This window comes from Emys orbicularis, chromosome 1 (genome assembly GCF_028017835.1).
Source record: "Emys orbicularis isolate rEmyOrb1 chromosome 1, rEmyOrb1.hap1, whole genome shotgun sequence".
Classification (NCBI taxonomy): Eukaryota; Metazoa; Chordata; order Testudines; family Emydidae; genus Emys; species Emys orbicularis.
In genome coordinates this window covers 341,554,193-341,574,862 of record NC_088683.1, presented here as the reverse complement: position 1 = coordinate 341,574,862, position 20,670 = coordinate 341,554,193, and the positions used below count along the sequence as shown (strand labels likewise).

The following is a 20,670-nucleotide window of genomic DNA, read 5'->3' as shown; positions in this document are numbered from 1 at the left end:
AAACTGCACAAGTGTCTGCACCGATGGAGCTGCAGCCATGGTCGGGCGCACCAAAGGCTTTGTAAGCAGAGTGAAGGAAAGAAATCCAGATGTGATTGTTACGCATTGTTTTTTACACCGTGAGGCCCTCGTAGCCAAGACTTTACCAGCAGACCTAGTTCATGTGTTGGATGATGTTGTGCGCATGGTAAACTTTGTAAAGTCACGACCCGTGAAAAGTCGCATATTTGCAGCTTTGTGTGAGGAGATGGGAGCGAAGCATAAAACCTTGCTGTTTCATACGGAGGTCCGGTGGTTGTCGCGTGGCAAGGTCTTGGTTCGTGTGTATGAGCTGCGGGAGGAACTTAAAGTATTTCTGACAAATGAGAGGTCAGATTACGCAAAGCTGCTTGCAAGTGATGAGTGGTGTGCAAGGCTGGCATACCTGGCAGATATATTTCATCATCTGAATGAACTGAACACACGAATGCAAGGCCGAAATGAAAACCTGCTTACAAGTACAGATAAAATAAATGGATTCCGTTCAAAGGTGCAACTCTGGCATCAACACGTGGAAAGTGGCAATCTTGAAATGTTCACACTCACCAAGCAATGGCAAGGTGTTCACACTGCTGCACTGTGTGAGATAATAGTTAAACATTTAAAAACTCTCGAGGAGAAGTTGTCATTTTATTTCTCTTCAGTCTCCACTGAATGCCTTGACTGGGTTAGGGACCCTTATAGCTCAGCATCAGTTGGTGGAAAGGACATGACTTTACAGGAGCAGGAGGAACTAACTGAACTGAGACAAAATCGTGGTTTCAAGCTAAGATTTGCTGATCTACCTTTGGACAGTTTTTGGTTGGATACTGCCAAGGAGTTCCCCCTTCTGGCAAACAAAGCTATTTTGACATTGCTCCCATTTTCCACTACATATCTGTGTGAGATGAGCTTTTCAAGCATGATTGCAAAACTAAATACAGAGAGAGACTGAGAGCTGTTGACGAAGAGCTACGTGTGTGTCTTTCTTCGATTCCAGCCAGAATATCAGCTTTGTGTTCAGCCAAACAGGCCCAGGTTGCGCACTGAATAAAGTATTTTATAATTTTTCATATTTCTGTTTACTTACTATTTCATAATAAAGTAATTATAAAATACTTTCTTTGTGTTTATTTGATTCCTATTCAAGAGAATTACTTTATATATAGTCAATATAGGCACAGAGTTAAATTTTTTAACATTTTCTAATGGTGGTGTGCCTCGTGATTTTTTTCATGAAACAAGTGTGCCTTTGCCCAAAAAAAGGTTGAAAAACACTGCTATAGAGCCAATCAGATTCGCTGTGAAAAGGAATATCCTCTTGCCTTGTGGGTTATTTAATTGAATTTATTTGTCTTACACACAGGAAACAAACATATGGCTCCACAATCAGGGAACACAACAGATATCCTAGTACTAAAACAAATTGCACATCAGCATTCCCCAAACTTTAGAAAGCTGAGCCTCTCCTTTGGGATGATTTAGTTGGTGTTGGTCCTGCTTTGAGCAGGGGGTTGGACTAGATGACCTCCTGAGGTCTCTTCCAACCCTAATATTCTATGATTCAATGATAAGGAATCCAGTTATGTCCTTTCTGTGAGGCCTCCTCAAAATGAGCAGTTACTTAGGCCATGCCTACGCTACAAAATTAAGTCGACCTAACTTACGTTGGCATACAGCCGCCACAGTAATTACATTGCTTGTGCATGTCTACACTTTGCTCCTTGTGTCAGCAGTGTGCATCCTCACCAGCAGTGCTTGTGTTAATTGTACTGTCAGTGTGGGGCACTGTGGGACGGCTCCTGAAAGCCGGTAACAGTCGAGGTAACCAATGCAGTGTTTACACTGACACTGCGTCAACCTAACTACATTGACCTTGACTCTATGCTGCTCGTGGAGTGGAGTTATAAGTCAGCATAGCGAGGCTGTTTTGTCGGCTGGTGTGAAATGTAAGTGCAGAAACTTCCGTAGTTAGGTTGACGTAAGCTACCTTGTGTCAACCTAACTCTGTAGTGTAGACCAGACCTCAGAGTAGATTGTGTTGCTCTTCCTTGTATGATACTTCCTTGCCTTCCTTCCGTGCTTTGCGGAGTAGTGAATTAATTAACAACGTTGGCATCATTACTGGCATATAGTTAGTGCCCAGTGAAATGAATGGGGCAGTTCACACTCTCTGCAAACTCATGCAGAAGTCGTCTCTGCCTCAGTTACACTCAGGTCACATGTTCACGGTTTTCTTCGCAACCAGTTCGGCTAAAGGCTTTTTAAATGAAAACTGAGACTCTGGAGAACAACTGAGAGGCCTGTCATGTCAGCTAGTCCTTTTTGTCATCCCGTCCCATCACCTCCCTGGGGACCCTCCCTCCGGGGGTTTTGTACTGAAGCCTATATTATTCATCCTTGATTAGGGGTAACATTTTCAGAAGCACCCAAGTGACTTAGGAGCCTATGTTCCATTTTCAAAAGTGACTTAGGCACTTGGGTGCCCAGTAAAATGGGAGTTAGGCTCCTTAGGCGCTTGTGAAAACATTACCCTGTGCCACCTGTATACATGTAAGCCTGAAATTTAATCAAACTCTAACACCTCATGTCTGGTTTCAGTTCTTCATTTCCCAGGTGCTTTTTCGCAGATTTTCTATCCAGATTTTGAGCTGAAGCCGATTCTTTGCTTTTCTGGGCTCAGGCGAGCGGTATCTGCATTCGCTTTTCCATGATCTCTCCTGAGTGTGACTAACACTTTCTGTCAGGGTTGGGTAACCAGGCATATGTCTGAAAACAAACCAAACCCATTTACTACATTTCCTGTTGTTCTTTAGACTGTTTTCTCAGCCTACCTCTGGCTCCCCCACTGGACAATATCACAGTAAAGGTGCCAGTAGATTTTCCTGCTTTGGTACTGCTCCTAGACGTCATCTCCCTGTGTAAGGGAAGCCTTGTAGGTGAAGCTCATCATTAAAGCTGGTCTATTCTCAGCTCTTCCACAGATTTCCTGTGTGACCTTGAGCAAGCCACTTTAGCCTCTCTATGTCTCAGTTTCCCCCTCTGAAAAATGAGCTAATCATTCTCTTCTTCATAGGAGGATTGTGAGGGTTAGGCGCTTTGAGATCCTTGTTTGGAGGTTGCTACTTAAGTGGGACCTGATCTGTATGTTACTGATGTTTTGGTGAGGGACTTACCAACAGACCCACCCATGTCCATCCATCTCCCCCAGCAGGAAAGCATGCATTGTCTTGGCTCTCACCTGATGCTCTCTACGCCCATTGTTCTGAAAATTACCAGTCTGTCGCTGCATCTGATTCTGCCTCCTTGCCTGCAGGCAGTCTTGTTTCACCTTCTTCCACTTTTCTCTCCATTTCCACCATCCCCCTAGCCAGGTGGTCACACTTCGTGTCAACATGCCACACCTAGTCTTCATTTTCAGTTCTGTGCATCTCTTGTGATGCTCCCAAACCCTTCCTTTTCCTACCTGTCAGCCATTGCCCCTCTCATCAAAAGCCACTTCTTCATCTGCTGATGGATTTGACCTGCTCCCTCTCAGCCTTACAGAATGGATGCTATGGGGCCACAGTTATTTGCATCGCTCTCTTGTTGTAAGCCCTTCAGTTCCCGAGCAATGACAGGAAGATTCCAATGGAAGCATTGTTAGGCCAGTCTCCCCCTTTACCCAGTTGATCACACAGGGCAAAAATGGGACTGACCAAGGTGCCATATACAGACGCTCATTGGGCAGGTGAAATCACGACAGACAGTGATGAATGGCTTTCATTCCAGTTTGTTTTCCCATTAAATACCATTTTCTCTGCTTCTATAGGTTTGGCCAAAATATTCAAAAGTAGCCATTGATGATGGGTCCCTTAATTCTGGTGTGTCCAACTTGAGACTCTTAAAGGGGCCTGATTTCAGAGGTGCTGAGCACCTACAACTCCCACTCTCTTGTATTTCTGCCTTTGGTTAATCAGTCCTGGTCTGCAAAGGTCAGGCGAGACCTTTGGGCCTGAGGCTTTTCAGCATTAAGGGCCAGCGACTGTGGTTCACCTTGCACAGGTGCAAAAGGGGAGAGGGAGGTCACCTCTTCCTGCGACCTGACATCAGAGCCATGCATAACATGGCTGGGGAGCATCATACTCACAGGTCACTAGTAGCTTTTGAGGGATAGCCACCCCGAAAGTGACAAAGAGGAGTCGGCTCCAGGTAGTGCCAAGACCCTGCTAACTCTCTACACATTAGCCAGCATGTGGCTGGAGAGGGCATGCTACCGACCCCCTCTCAGGGTGCTGGGGTTGGCATTACAGTGAACTGCCCCAGCCCCTTTGTAGCCCCGGAGAGAATTCCTCCTCCACACATCCTGTGGCTCTGAGCAGAGATCCAGCCTGGTCAGCTGATGATGGGCAACAAAGAAACCAGAACAGTTATTGAGCTCCCTCCTGCACTGAATTAGCCCTGAGCTCTGAGCATTGGGAGCGATCTGGTGCCCATGTCATTTGTTTGTGTGGCGTGTGTCAGCAGAGCCCTGCACGTGTTCAGTTTCATAATGCGCTCTATGCAGTAAGCTCTCACTCCCTGCAGGGAACGGCTGCGGTTTCATATTTCATTTCCCTTGTACACTACACCCAGATTCCAGTCGCTTTCTGGCTTCACTGCAGTGCATTACGCAGAGCACAGGTCCTGCATCGTATCCAGCAGAGACAGACAGGGCTTCTCTCGGTTCCAGGCAGTGGACCATGAAGATGTCAATTTTATTTTCACTTTGCATCTTTGCTTTCCCTGGCTTTTCCCAGGGCAGGGTTGTTGGAGTGGATGAAGCTGGCTTTGCCGAATGCAATGAGTTCTTTTATGGAGAAACCCCACCAGAAGGATTTACGGAGTCTTTCTATGTGAAAATCTGTCAGCAGTACAACAAAGAGCCACGCTTCGCAACGCTCTACAGCACGGAGGACAAGACTCCTCTTTATTCCGCTTTTAAATACACAAAAGCAGCTCAGAGAGGGGAGGAGAGCTGGCTGGTTGAACCGCAGGTAAGTCAATCTCCCCAATAGCTGTCAAGCAAATCTTCTCAAGAGTTAAGGCATGTAGTTATCCTGGACTGTTGGGGATGGAATTTTACAAAGAAGTCAGGGAGCTGTGAAATCCTTCTAGACACTAATGTATTAGAAATAGTATTTATTCTTGGGTTCAGCCCTGGACAAATCCATGGTCTCTTGTCCCAAAGTGCTTACAATGAAAACTGAAAGGCATTGCATCCAAAATGGAATAAGAAAGAAAGAAAGAAAGAAAAAGAAAAGGAAGGATTTCACCCTTTAAACCACCAGATCTATCTGTCTATCTGAGAGAGACAAGGTGGATGAGGTAATATCTTTTATTGGCCCAGCTGCTGTTAGTGGAAAAGACAAGCTTTCAAGCTTCACAGAGGTCTTCTTCAGGTCTGTCAGAGCTCTGTGAAGCTTGTCTCTTCCAACAGAAGTTGGCCCAATAAAAGATATTACCTCACCCACCTTGTCTCTCTCATATCCTGGGACCAACACAACCATAACACTGCAAACTATCCAGCTAGCTACCTAGTAGTTATTACACAACACAGAGGGGGACACTGGCTGTGGCTCATAGGGTTAAAAGTTTCAGTGACAAGTTGATGTTTGTTCTGTTGCCAGCACCGATCCAGTAGCTGATAAGTGCTCATTAACTTCATTGCACTGGACTAAAACACACATTTGTGATTCACACAGTTGACGCTATGGCAGTTCTTTGTGTCCCTCTGTTGTAGATACTGTAGCTGGAAAGAGGTGTAGCATAGTGCCCTACACTATGAAAGTTTTCAGTCAAGGCAGGGGAATTCAGTTAAAAAAATGTTACCTGAGTGTCCGTTGCTCTTGTCTATACTGACACTTTGCATGGTTAGCTGACTCCTTGTTATGTTTTAGTGCTCACCCTTAAATCCTTACCAGTGGCCTAAGAGAGCTAAAGAACTTTACTTTGATATTTGCAATATTCAAGGTATTTCACTAGTAAGTGTAGGATAATACTGCACATAACCTGATCTATTCAGCTAAAGCAAATCTGGCGCATATTAAGGGTGACCACTCAGCAATGACAATTATTATTTGTACTAGAGTAGCACCTAGAGGCCCCATCTAAAATCTTGGCTCCTTTGTGCTAGGCACTGTACAAACATACAATAAGAGACAGCCCCTGCCCCAAAGAGCTTACAATCCAAATACAAAGGGACTTGCTATTTGCCTCATTTTCCAGATGGGGAACTGAGGCACACAGAGACTGAATGACGTGCCCAAAGTCACACTGAAAGTACTAGAATTGAACCCAGCTCTTCTTATAGGTGCTGGAGCTAGGGGTGCTGGGGGTGCTGCCGCACCCCCTGGCTTGAAGAGGTTTCCATCATATACAGGGTTTGCAGTTTGGTTCAATGGCTCTCAGCACCCCCACTATAAAAACTTTTCCAGTGCCCCCTGGCTATCCTGCGCCCCTGTCTTAGCCACAAGCTCATCCTTCCTCTCTGTCACTGTAGCCGGTGTTCATTGTTGCCGTTCATCTAGCGTTTGTTCCATTTTACACAGCCGCCTGTCAAAGGTGGCCACCTGCCACCTGAAAAAGAGAAAAGCCTCTTTAAAGCCATGTAATTACCAAGCTGAATAATGCATAGGAATCTTTAATAGCTGTGGGTTCAAAAGGACCTAGACAAGAGAACAACATCTGCCAACTGTGTCACATAGGCAGCAGAACACAGCAACAAGGAAGGTGCCCTGCCCAGCTGCCGAGCCCTCCTGCCCCAGCCAGGCATAAGCGTACCCAGCCTGACCCTTACTTCCAGCTGCCATATCTCCCTGTGTCCCCTCTTTCAAGCACCCAGGCCTCCTACATACCTCACGCTAAGCACCTTGAATTTGTTCCTGCACCCAATGGTCAAGCCCTCTTATCCCCTTCTCCCAGCCACCCACCCCCTCCCCAAACACGCATCCACTCAGCAGCCAAACCTCCTTGTTACCCAGTGACCGGCCACACTCCCAGCTGCTAAAACTTCCTTGCCACAATATTTAGGTTTCCTGTTTCAAAAATCTAGTCACTTTCACAGGGGTCTTCCCCTTGGTCCACTCTTCTCATCAGCCCCGATTATAGACCTGTCATTCCTGAGCAAGTGCAGCAATTTGAGAAACCACTGCATCCCTGTGCATTATACACTGAATTACCTGGGCCAGTCACTATTTTATAATAAGTAGAACTTCGGGAATGGAGGTTGTTTGTAACTCTGAACAAATTGTTATGGTTGGTCTTTCAAAAGTTTACAACTGAACATTGACTTAACACAACTTTGAAATGTTAATATACAGAAGAAAAATGCTGCTTTTAACCATCTTCATTTAAATTAAACACAGAAACTGTTAAACAGTTTCTTTACCTTGTCAAATCTTTTTTTTTTTTACATTTTCCCTTTATTTTTGTAGTAGTTTAGGTTTAACACAGTACTGTACTATACAGTATTTCCTTTTTTTAATTTTTTTGTCTTTGCTGCCTGATTGCATATTTCCGGTTCCAAATGACGTGGTGGTTGACTGGTCAGTTCGTATCCCTGGTGTTCGTAACTCCGAGGTTCTACTATATACCCAAAACTCAGGGCTTGAAATAAAGTGTTTTTTTACCCACGAAAGCTTATGCCCAAATAAATCTGTTAGTCTTTAAGATGGCAGCGGACTCCTCATTGTTTTTGTGGATACAGACTAACACGGCTACCCCTCTGATACTCTTAGCTGCTCTGACTTCACACAGTGTAACACCATTGACTGCTATGGAGTTATTCCAGCTTTGCATCAGTGTCTGTGAGATCAGAATCTGGCCCCAGTGAGCCCTGCTTGATTTTGATCAATGATGATGTGAGATAAAGGAGGAGCGTTAGATTTTTCTTCCCTGTACTGAGCTGCTATGAAATGTGCTAGACCAGAGAAATCCAGTTTGCACTCTCTGTCTAACCAGATCCATTTGCCGGTATTTAAAAGGCCCATTCCCTTCACTTTTGCTTGTTGTTTTGGTTTGCTTTTAGTTTTCAACCTCCAAATGTTCCCTAAATCAAAACTGTTGTTCCTATTTAAAAGACTGGATCATTTAAACACAAATATGGATCTAGGTCGGTATAGACAAAGCAGCTTCCCCAATACCAACAACAGCTTAATCAAGGAGCAGAGATTGCCAGACAAAAAGCCTTATCTATGGAAATCCTTGAAAAGCAATGCTTTAACGGAGACCCAAGGATCTGATCTTTAACACTGGTGGGAGCTGTGCCTGAGAAGGGATTGCAGTGTAGTATTGAAGCAATTCTCATGGTACTTTCCATTAAATTCATAGATTCATAAAAATAACAGGAGTACTTGTGGCACCTTAGAGACTAACAAATTTATTAGGCATCCGAAGAAGTGGGTTGTAGCCCACGAAAGCTTATGCCCTAATAAATTTGTTAGTCTCTAAGGTGCCACAAGTACTCCTGTTATTTTTGCGGATACAGACTAACACGGCTGCTACTCTGAAACCTGTCATAGATTCATAGATTCAAGGACTGGAAGGGACCTCGAGAGGTCATCGAGTCCAGTCCCCTGCCCACATGGCAGGACCAAATACTGTCTAGACCATCCCTGATAGACATTTATCTAACCTACTCTTAAATATCTCCAGAGATGGAGATTCCACAACCTCCCTAGGCAATTTATTCCAGTGTTTAACCACCCTGACAGTTAGGAACTTTTTCCTAATGTCCAACCTAGACCTCCCTTGCTGCAGTTTAAGCCCATTGCTTCTTGTTCTATCCTTAGAGGCTAAGGTGAACAAGTTTTCTCCCTCCTCCTTATGACACCCTTTTAGATACCTGAAAACTGCTATCATGTCCCCTCTCAGTCTTCTCTTTTCCAAACTAAACAAACCCAATTCTTTCAGCCTTCCTTCATAGGTCATGTTCTCAAGACCTTTAATCATTCTTGTTGCTCTTCTCTGGACCCTTTCCAATTTCTCCACATCTTTCTTGAAATGCGGTGCCCAGAACTGGACACAATACTCCAGCTGAGGCCTAACCAGAGCAGAGTAGAGCGGAAGAATGACTTCTCGTGTCTTGCTCACAACACACCTGTTAATACATCCCAGAATCATGTTTGCTTTTTTTGCAACAGCATCACACTGTTGACTCATATTTAGCTTGTGGTCCACTATAACCCCTAGATCCCTTTCTGCCGTACTCCTTCCTAGACAGTCTCTTCCCATTCTGTATGTGTGAAACTGATTTTTTCTTCCTAAGTGGAGCACTTTGCATTTGTCTTTGTTAAACTTCATCCTGTTTAACTCAGACCATTTCTCCAATTTGTCCAGATCATTTTGAATTATGACTCTGTCCTCCAAAGCAGTTGCAATCCCTCCCAGTTTGGTATCATCTGCAAACTTAATAAGCGTACTTTCTATGCCAATATCTAAGTCGTTAATGAAGATATTGAACAGAGCCGGTCCCAAAACAGACCCCTGCGGAACCCCACTCGTTATGCCTTTCCAGCAGGATTGGGAACCATTAATAACAACTCTCTGAGTACGGTTATCCAGCCAGTTATGCACCCACCTTATAGTAGCCCCATCTAAATTGTATTTGCCTAGTTTGTCGATAAGAATATCATGCGAGACCGTATCAAATGCCTTACTAAAAATGCCTTAAAGCACTACAAGATCTTGCCATAAATTCTGCACATAGCTAGGCAATGCAAAAGCACCCTATTATTTTTGTTCCCCTGTCCTCCCCTCCTTGCTCACTTGTTTCATCCTTCTCTTATGTCTTGGGTTTTGGACTATAAGTTTTCTGGGGCAGGGGATGTCATTAACTATATGTTTATACAGTGTCTAGCACAATAGGACCTTGCCCTGGTTGAGTCCCCTAGGTGGTACTGCCATACATTACATAATGTACTAAGAAAGTGTTAAAGGTGCAAAGTCAAATACTCAAAAGTTAGGAAATGCCAGAATTTAAGTTGCCTGTGCAACCTTAATACACACACACCCTGCTTTGTACACATGCATCATGATACAGTCTTTAATTATATGATCACATACCAGGTTTTTCACTTTACAACTACCATATATACAGGCATCCCATTCAACAATCTCTGAAATGCAGCCACCTCCATGGTGGAAGAAAGCAACTGATTACTACTGTGTGGCAACATTACATGGTTGTTTAGGACAGGAAGTGAAGAAAAACACCTTCCACAAATTGGCAAATAGACCTGTAATTGGAAAATCAGTGCTAAGAATCAAAACACTAAGGAGCAAGTGAGTGGATTTTTCTACAACTGTCTGGGCAAGTCTACACTTAAAACGCTGCAGCTGCGCCACGTAGCGCTTTAATGAAGACGCTCTACGCCGATGGGAGAGAGCTTTCCCACCAGTGTAGCTATGTTGGCAGGAGAAGTTTGGTGGATTTTTCACACCCCTGCGCAACGTAATTTTACCAGTATAGGGCTGCAGTGCACTGCAGATCAGACCTCTGTCTCTCCAGAAATAAGCAAACAAAGATGCAGCAGTGAGCAGAGGTGGTGCTAACTCATTGGGGGCCTCCACACACACAACACACATAATAAAAAGCAAATAAGGGGCCCCATTGAGTTGCTCAGGGCTCTAAGCAATTGCTTGGTCTGCTTATGCCTAGCACTCGCTCTGACAATGAGTCATGCAGGTAGAAAGTGAAGACGAATAGTGATGATATTCGAGATTGTTCTGTGCGATGCTGAGTCAGACTGGGGCTCCTAAGGGAATCTGCACAGCACACGGCCCTCTAGCACCTCTAGAAAAGTGGTGACACCAGTTATCATCTAAGTCATTTCATGAGTGACATGTACACAGCCATATGCACCCAGACATGACCGCTATACATGCATGAACACAGTTATGTGCATACCGGTAGGTACGCACACAGATATAGTGAAGTATCACACAGCAACTTCTTTTTTACTCTGGAGCGACTAAGAGCTATCCCATGAAATTTTGTAATAGATCATGATGTAACTTGGATCGTCACTTGACTCCTCCAATGTAACATGTCTGCTTCTTCAGGGATGTATGAGAAATATTTGCCAAAAGTAGCACAGAGGTAATAATTTGATGTGACATAAAAGGAATGTCAATAGCTTCCACTGTTGGTGTGATAAATGAAGTGTGTGTGTGGGGGGGAGGCGGGGAGCTCCCTTTTATGGACAGCCAGCCAGTAGCTATAAAATCCCTCAGAGTAGCTGTTCTCTAATTGTTCTACCTGTAAAGCTTTAAAAAATCTTACTGAAAAAAACAAAAACAAACAAACAAATAAACAAAAAACATGTCAAGGCTAATTCTCCACTCTGGCCCTTCGAGTGCAGACCTGCAAGGATTCTAAAAATTAATACTGGCCACTCCAGGCTTGTATTAAACTCCCAAAGTTACAGCTTTTCTCTGACTTTGGATTGGTAGATGCTGCCACCACCCAAGTGCAGAACCCCTTTGAGAACCCAGGAAGGCGCACTTGGGAATTCCTTCCTGTGGGGTATCTTCAAGTCATTTCACCCACACCCCTTCGGAGAAAAACTGAGAAAGAAAACAAAAGAAATCAACTGTTGCCACCAGCTAATTAAACAACATATGCACAAACCTCTTAGCACACAAAAATCCAGTTCTATTCTTAAAAAAGGTAAATTTTATAAAAAAAAACAAAAGGAAGAAAATACATCTGGGAACTCAGGCTATTGCTAGATTTAAAAAGAGCAACTACAAGGATTAAGCATCAAGAATAGTTTCTTGAGATCCAGCTTAAAGGTTACAAGCAAAACAAAAGCACCTGTGGTTAGCACAGAGGAATCCACAAGCCATAAAAAATTAAAATAAATAAACCTAATCTCATCTTCCTAGACATTTCCTGATCTACTTACATATCTGGGGTTTTAAATTAGTAGTTTCTAGGTATGATACTGATGATTTTTCATACCTGTCCCAAAGCTTCTTACAGCATAGCTGCTCTGTCCCTTCTCTCCAGGAGATCAACCATAGACAAACAAAAGGGGAGTCTTGTATCAATTTTTTTAAGTTCTAGCCTTCCCATTGGCTCTTTTGGCCAGGTGCCCACTCACTTCCTTTTACCTATGCATAGCAGTGAAACTTTGTAACCCTTTACAGGTAGAGCAATTAGAGAACAGCTACTCAGAGGGATTTTATAGCTACTGGCTGGGTGGGTGTCCATAAAAGGGACCTACCCCTCCCCTTCATTTATCACATTTGGTTAGCCATGCAATGTGCAGTGATCCAGCAGTCAGGATTTTTAATGGAATATATTTATAGAGAAGAAGGATGGTCCAGTGGTTTGTGTGCTAGCAGGCCCTGGTTCAATTCCCTGCTCTGCCACAGACTTCCTGTGTGACCCTGGAAAAGTCACTAAGGCTTATATACACAGGAACATCCAGGAAAGTTAGTCCAAATTAACTAAACATGTGACTTTGAAGTGGATTTGTTAAACTGTATTAAATCCCCTGTGTGGATGCTGTTATTCAGCATTAAAATAGCCTTACTTTACTTTGGAAGTGTGTGACGGGATCCCCGGGGTGCAGCCTGGGACAGTGGGACTGCTGTGCCCCCTTAACTCTCCATCCTGGGCTGTCTCTCACAGAGCTTTGATAGTGACAAGTAGCAAACCCCTCCAGGCACTGTTATCACTCAGCACAACCTCATGTGGAGCTCCACACCCAGCTAGATTGCATGAATGTTCCCAGAGCCACTCATGAATCACACAGAGAAAGGCACCAGCCAAATCCCCCCAGCTCCAAGCCTTGTACCTCAGGAATATACCATCTTGCACTGCTCAAGACAAGCAGTGCACGTTTATTAATTGGTTCACCACTTCATCAATGGAAAGTGGACATACACCAGCCTTTGTAAATCTGAGCAGATTTCCAAACACTTCAGGCAAACTCACTGGTAAAGATAAACAGTTAAACACATGTATTGACTACAAAAGATAGATTTTAAGTGATTATAAGTGATAGGCAAAAAGTCAGAGTGGTTATCAAAATAAAATAAAATGTAAGCATGCAGTCTAAACTCTCAACCCTATTAGACTGGTTCCCTGCCTGTAAAATGGTAGCTCCTTCACTGGGGTGTTGTGAGGATAAGTACATTCAATATTGTTTGTAGCGTTGTTGAAGGATATGAGAGAGACGAGGTGGGTGAGGTAATATCTTTTATTGGAGCAACGTCTGTTGGTAGAAGAGAGAAGCTTTCCAGCTTCACAGAGCTCTTCTTCAGATCTCAAGAAGGGACCTGAAAAAGACTGAGATTACATTAAAGATTGTGAGGTGCCAGATACTCTGGTAATGGGGGCCAGGCAAGTGCCAAAGACAGCTATAGGTGTCCGCACACTAAATGAGCGCAGGTTCATTTTGACTGGGTTACAGCCCACGAGAGTTCTGCAACAGTGCCTGTATCTGCGTTTGAAATGGTGCTGGAGACAGCCTTCCTGGAGCGCCGTTAAAGAGAAAGAGAACACTCGCAGCACTTGGAGGTTGTGTCAAATATAACGGCTGCATGAAAAGACTAATAATAGTGGGAGGCATCAAGGAAAGAAATGTTGCTGGTTGCCAGTGTTGACAGTTGCAGCATAAACTGCCTGTTCTGATATTTTTACCCTTGGAACAAATGACCAAATGTTCAAAGTGAATTGAACCCCAAATCCTGCAGCTGCACATCTAAAGCAGACAATTGGCGGCCTACATACTCAGCTGCACATAGCTACCTGATTCGTAACTATGAAGTTTTGCATTCACAAACTGCTGTGCTTGGAAAATTAAGTTCATGCCACATGTTCTGTATACAGTACCCCTCACTGTTTGGTAATGACACATGATGGAGTCTATGTGTTGTCTCCATCATTCCATTCACATACAAAATTCATCACAGGAAAGAGGCCTGGGTATACTGGGGACAACTTAGTGAAGACTTCTGCCCATGACCAAGGCTGCAATCAGAAAAGCAAACAAGATGTTAGGTTGCATGAAGAACAGGATGACAATAATACAGAAAATATTATAATGCATCAAAATGAGTCATATGGCCTAATCTGTAACAATGTGTATTGGTCTCCAAAAAGGATATTGCAGAACTACTAGGTGTCAGACAATGGCAACAAGAATGATCAAGGGCCTGGAAAAATGCTCATATGGAGAGAGATTGAAAAGATTAGGGTTGTTTACCTTAGAGAGGAGATGAATAAGGGGGGACATGATAAAAGTATATAAAATAATGAATAGTCTAGAGAAAGTACAGCAGGAACTTCTCTTCTGCCTGCCTCATAACACAAGAACAAGGGGACATTCAATTATGTTGAAAGGTGGCACATTCAAAAATGATAAAAGGAACTTTCACATAACCTGCAATTAGACAGTGGAACTCATTGCCACAGGATGTCACTGAGGAGCAAGAATTTAGCAAGACTGAAAGAGGGATTGGACATTTATATGGATAACAGGAACACCTACCTGTAATAGCTAATGCTAATACAAATTTTGGAAAGAATATAAAACTTTATTCTTCTGAGTTTAAGCCAATCTCTGACTATTAAGGGTAAGAGTGAGACACTCGGGGAGGGGTGGGGGAAAATTACCCCATATCAGCCTTCCATGGAGCTTCTTGCACTTTCTTCTGAAGCATCTGGGCACTTTTGGATACTGGTCTAAACAGACCAGCGATCTGATCCCTATGGCAATTCCTATGTTTTATGTACAATACTTATAGCTTAAATAAGTCAATTAAGAAATGAAATAAGAGACAGATGATGCAACATGTGTATAAGATGCTAAGATCACAAACTGTTGGAACCATCCTGCCCAAGTAAGCCTGTCTAAATACAAAAGACACCTGGCCATTCGGGCTGCCTAGGGTGTGATTTGGGACAGACTTTGGACCATGCAGTTTAAATTTCCAAAAGAAGGATGTAGGACGTGTCAAGAAAGAATGACTGACGAACAGATAGAGCTGTAGTATCCTGGGAAAGAACAGGGCAGACATTGCTTCGACTACGCTCAGTACTCTGTGTTCCTGCTCAGACGGCTTGTTAATTTGCTTGCATGACTCCATTGTCACTCCAAGTAAGACTCCATGCAAGAATGTCTGGTTCAGGAATTACTAGCTAAGAGTTCCTAGTACAGGAATTACAAAAATGAGTTTACCACACCTACAGCACTGATCCCATAGAATAGCTGGGGACATACAGTCTCTGTATGCTGTCTGCTGCACCCAAGTGATGTGCTCCATTCTCCATCATCTGAAGTCTTTAAATTAGGACGGGATGCTTTCTAAAATATATACTGTAGTCCAGCTCAACCACAAATAACAGGCTTGATGCAGGAATTACTGGGTGAAATGGTATGGCCTGTGTTATGCAGGAGGTCAGACTAGATCATCAAAATCCCTTCTGGCCATATATCTATTAATCTGAAGAGCTACAGGAAAAATAGAAAAGATGGATGGATTCATATCATCTGTTGACCGGGGTGTCGCAGTGGGTGAGCTATAAGTGCATTTCCATGCATATTTTGAATGTAGCTTCATAGTGTGCAGCAAGGTAAGCCGCATCCAGTAATTGTTCTCTTTTGTGTCTCAGATAGATGATCCTGGAAATGACCTGGAGGAAATGGTGCATGAAGCTATTGCTGTTGGCTCAGTGAACAACCTTGGAGCAAACCAAGCCCTGACCACAGACTATGTGGACTCTGGTTATGAGAGAGGGCAGCTAAACCCCAGTTCCCTCAATGAAGATGATTTTCAGCTAGCCACATACACCCTTACTAATGCTGTCCCTATGACTCCCTCTCTCAGTGAAAGCTGGCACAAGGACGTTGAGAATATAGTAGAGCAAGCTTTGGCCCCACATTGTGAAAACGGGGCTCGCCTGTATCTTGTTGCAGGTGCTGTTCCATCCAGCCTCAGAGTTAAAGACAAGGTGTCCATACCAGAGTTTCTCTGGCTGGCAGCTTGCTGTGATGCTCCAGAGGTATGGTCTGTGGGCTTTGTGAAACGTCCGATTGGTGAAAACAGTATAGAAGACCTGTCTGTGCAAGAGCTGGAGAAGCAGCTTCCTTCAGGAGCTCACTTGTTTAAGAGCAATTGTGGGGGAGGCAGCCAAAGCCAGGAGAAAATGGAAGCTATATTGCAAACCATAAACCAGATCCAGTCTGAAGAGCCCATAGTGCAAACTACGGCCGGGAGAGTCGGCTGGCACAAGCGCGAAGAGGGCAGCCTGCTGAAAAGAGTAGCCGGCATCGTTGCGGCCCCTTTCACCAAGCTGCTGAGAATCATCGGCTATGTGTTGGTGGAGGTGGTGAGATACACGTGTTATTTCCTGTGGTATGTCGTCAAGCAGCTCAGCAACACTGCAATGGGCGGACTCTACAGCTTATGGAACGGAGTGGTGTCCTATGGCAAAGAAATCAGCACAGTGCTGGTGAACATCCCCAGGGATGTGGCCAAGGTCGCAGCAAACATCATCCTGGGCTTTGTCCGGATCTTCCAGAACACCCTGAGCCTCATCTACAGGATTCTCAGCGTCCCCATTGGACTCTTCCTTCATATCCTGGCTTTCCCCTTGGACACTCTCTGTGCCGTTCCCATCGTCCTCAAAGATATGGCCGCTGGAGTTGGCGGCACTTGCTCACTCATTGTCGATGCCACAGCTGCCATGATGTCCGGCTTTTATTACATAGCTACTCACCTAGGCAAAAAGTTTGTCCCTAAGCTCTCTTCTGATGACTGATAGGGACGGCAAACAGAACTGCACAGACATGTGGTGAAAGAAAAGTGGGGCAATATGTTCTGATACGGGACCAATGCTGACAATTCTTGTTGGTATTTATTGCAGTGACATTAATAACACCAAACCAATCTGGTGGTCACATGGAGGGCCTATGGCACTTCAAAAGGGGATTCCATTACAAATCGACTTCCACTTATTGTAAAGTGTTCAGGGTTTCAACCGGGGTGACAAGCTGTCTGTGGATTTCAAGGCCAATGTCAAGCTGCTTCCGCTATGAGACACGCTGAGTGTAGCACAAAGTTATTCCTTCACTACTAAAATAGGAAAATGCTGATGCCTGTTCATGGCCAGTGCTACAAAGGCACAGCAGAAGCATGTGTCCATTGGTGCGGGTAGATAAGGGGCTTATGCTGACCCTCCCCTCTGCTAAGATTATTGCATGGGAAGAAACCACATAGAGATTAATTCTGCCTTTAGTTGCACTATTGACTTCAGTGGGGTTTTGTGGAAGGAACTGAGGGCAGAATTTGGGCTGGTGTGTTTTAGCTGATAATTCTCATCCCTTGGCCTTAGCTGATAATTCTCATCCCTTGGCCTTTCAAGGCAGCTGAAATGGATGGAATGGCCCTTAGTGAGAGTAAATCAGAGAATTACCAGTTGCTTGGTGGGGTGTGGGGGGATATTTACCGTTTTCCTTAACTCCCCATAACTTTTTAAACTGACCATTGGTACCAAACAATTATCCAAGACCTGAGGTCTTTATTCAATGTGGGCCCGATCCAAAGCTCAGTGAAGTCCAAAATAGTCTTTCTACTGGCTTTGGATCACACCCTAATACCCCAAACAAACCCCCACCCGTTGCCTCCGATTAGAGACCAAAGTCTCCCAAATACATGCTTCCATGCCAACTCGTCTGGAAAGCTCTGCAAGCTTTGGGACTCAGTTGCGTTCGCCCTTTTTTTTCTTTTATGTGCACTGGGAGCCTGACTCAGCTGCAAGGAACCCTCCACCCGTGTTTCAGGCTGAGGCGACAAATACGTGACTGTATCATCCTGGTTGGTCTGAACAAACACAGTCAGTGCAAGGCCTTGCATGCAATGACAAAGGGCAGATGAGGAACACTAATGATGAGGGGCCAGGTTCTGCCACTCTAACGCTGAGTAATCTCTCACTCCGCAAGAATACCCATTGACTTACAGGGAGGCTATCTGCAGTGTGAGGGATGAATCGGCGTGAGCAAGGGTGGCAGAATTTGGCCCTAGGAAGGCCGGTTGATACCTGGCAGTGTTCTGTCTCCCGCCTACCTACATCCAGTGAGAGGGGAAGCAGATCTGAGGAACCAGCCTGTGGTCCTCATGCACCCCAAACTCCCAGTGAAGTCAGGTTGGAAGGTTATGGAAGTCCATGGGGGTGAGCTAGGAAAGCAGGATGAGGCAGAAGTCCATCGGGCTGGGGAAATGGTGATCTGCAGCATCCTGCAGTAGGTTTGGGGCAGGGGGGTCGGTCACTCGCACTAAGTTAGCTCATCAGGGCTGGTGCAGGCAAAACTGGTAGGGGCAGGAGGCCCCAGGGTGGAGGAGGCCCCAGCCCATCAGTGACAGGTTGAAGGGTTGGCGTGACTGTAATTGCCCCAGTGACACACAGTGTGAAACACAAGCTGCTTGATGCTAATAGAGCTTGAGGGGAACCCGGGCTCCTGTCACTTTATCACAACAGCACTTGTGCCCCTCCTCCTGCTGACAGGACATACCCATCCACTAGCTCCCAGACCCTCCACAAGTGCACATCCCAGTGCTGGACACCTCCCCTATTGTCCTCTGTCCCCCTGGAGATCCCCCAGCCCCAAGCAGGCATGCCATTGGCGTCTGGGTGAGTGGTGACTCACTGCATCTGGAATACAGCAGCGGGCAGATGAGATCCTAAGCAAAGGGCTTTACAGGGGAGGTCACAGTTTAGCTCAACCGAGCCCCCCTCCAAACTCAGTGGTCCTGCATACTAAGGGGACATGGTGCAGGGGCACGATCTGTCTGCTCCCCAATAAACAAGGGCCTAACTTCAGCTCAGCTTACACCTCCCCTTGGAAAGAGAATCAGGGGAAGGAGTTTTGATTTCTTGTTACTGTATAAGCTTTGTCCCTTGAGAGTGATCCTTGCTGACTGCATCAACGTTTGCTTCTGTTGATTCAGTCTGCAAGCACACAAATGCGGTAAGAAGTTGTAGAAGAGACACGCACTGACCCTCCTCATAGTTCCTTCACACCCCGCACTGTGCATTTTTTATGCATGACTATTCTGCTGTATTTTTATGTAGCTCATCTATGCTTTTACATTTGTGGGCATAACTCTATGCAAAGTCTCTGCTGGGGGGATCTGGCTGTTCTGTTACATGCTACTTGGGAGCAGTTCTGGATCTGAGAAAACATTATTACAATATGTGTCAGCGTTCCTACCACTTCTATTTAATGACAGGCTGAATTTGGGGGGAGTAGTTGGCTCAGATTCTAGCAGTGGAATAAAGAAACTCTGGCTGGTTCAAATCCAGCCCAGCTTAATCATGACTAAAAGTTATTACCCTGGCTTTGGGATCTGTGTGGAACAAATTATGTGTCCCAGACCAGTTCCTAGCAAACAGCCCAACATATCTTAGCAGCAGAGAGGCCATGGAGTGAATGGACTTGGAGATCAATGCCACCTGTCACTCCTAGAGGTGATCACTCCAGGTCAGGGTAGAGGCATATGGGTGGAGTCATATGGGGAAGTTTACACTTTACTCCCCATGCTGCACCTGATCCCTGGAGAAACAGAGGACTCTAGGGTTGTCAATCCAACATGCACAATATTGGTGCCAAATCCCATTGGTCATTTTTTACTATGCTACACGTCCAAGCAGTCTATAGAGAAACTGCCTAAACACAGAACAAATATTGCAGAACAGCTATGCACAGCTGTAAACTGGCTGTCGTTTGCGATTAGCCTTATCTGGGCATGACTTATGGTGTGGGAGCTTGACCTTATCCTCAGAGCTATGTGGTATTAACAAAATTAAAGTGACTTTGAAAAAAGAAAGACTTCATATTACATTGTTGGGGATCGTTACGATTAAGACTGCTGACACAACTCAAAGGGCCATACCTAACTGGGGTAAAGAACAGTGTTGTAGTTTCAATTTGTTGCTGCACTACTCAGGATCTGGTGGTGTTATTAACAATATTTTGTGCTTCTGTAGCACCTTTCATCTGAAAATCTCAAAGCACTTTATACAGCTTAGTTAATTAAGCCTCGCCACATACTTGTGAAATAGGTGAAGGATGAAGATTATATAGATGCATATGCCCCCTCTTCCCCATATATTATCTAGAGAGGGAGATCGAGAGAGAGAGATCATTTTATTCATCATGAAATGCAACTATCTCTGGGGTGAATCATGGCAGTTATTTTTTTAGCATCGTAACATTGCACAGTAATTTAGGACAGGATGAAAAATACAGTAAACAGCTGAAACTGCAGTGGGGAATGTAGGGAGGCAGGAGCCAAATACCTGAGTTGGATATTGGCCAGAACAATGTAGTTAGTACCTCCATTATACCAACCAAACCAAACCAAACCATGATATCTTTAGTGACCATGGAGGTCAGGACTTTAGTTTTGTGTCTCAACTAAAGAAAAAAAAACCATGCGGGGGCACTGTGTCAGTTCTGACACAGAAGGAAGAGTGCCACTTCCTGCAACATCTGTTCCACTTCCTGCGGCACTGATGTTTTCTTGGAAAGTGCACTATCCAAACCCTGACCCACCTTGCTTAGCTTGTGAGATCTGAGAGCATTCACAGCATGAGATGGGAGGGAGATTTTTCCCAGG

General features: G+C 44.6%; 1 protein-coding gene across 1 annotated transcript; it reads left to right on the top strand.

Annotated features, from left to right (window-relative positions):
- Positions 1-4,640: 4,640 nt before the first annotated feature.
- Positions 4,641-19,366, top strand: ENDOD1 (endonuclease domain containing 1). Its single transcript, XM_065422229.1, has 2 exons — positions 4,641-5,033; positions 15,665-19,366. The coding sequence occupies exons 1-2, from the start codon at positions 4,740-4,742 to the stop codon at positions 16,811-16,813; spliced, it is 1,443 nt and encodes a 480-aa protein (XP_065278301.1). The 5' UTR covers positions 4,641-4,739; the 3' UTR covers positions 16,814-19,366.
- Positions 19,367-20,670: the final 1,304 nt, after the last annotated feature.

Excerpts from the sequence above, each read along its gene's own strand:
- ENDOD1 (XM_065422229.1), top strand. The coding sequence starts at position 4,740 with ATGAAGATGTCAATTTTATTTTCACTTTGCATCTTTGCTTTCCCTGGC. Across the intron at positions 5,034-15,664 it reads GCTGGCTGGTTGAACCGCAG|ATAGATGATCCTGGAAATGA; the intron begins GTAAGTCAATCT and ends TTTGTGTCTCAG.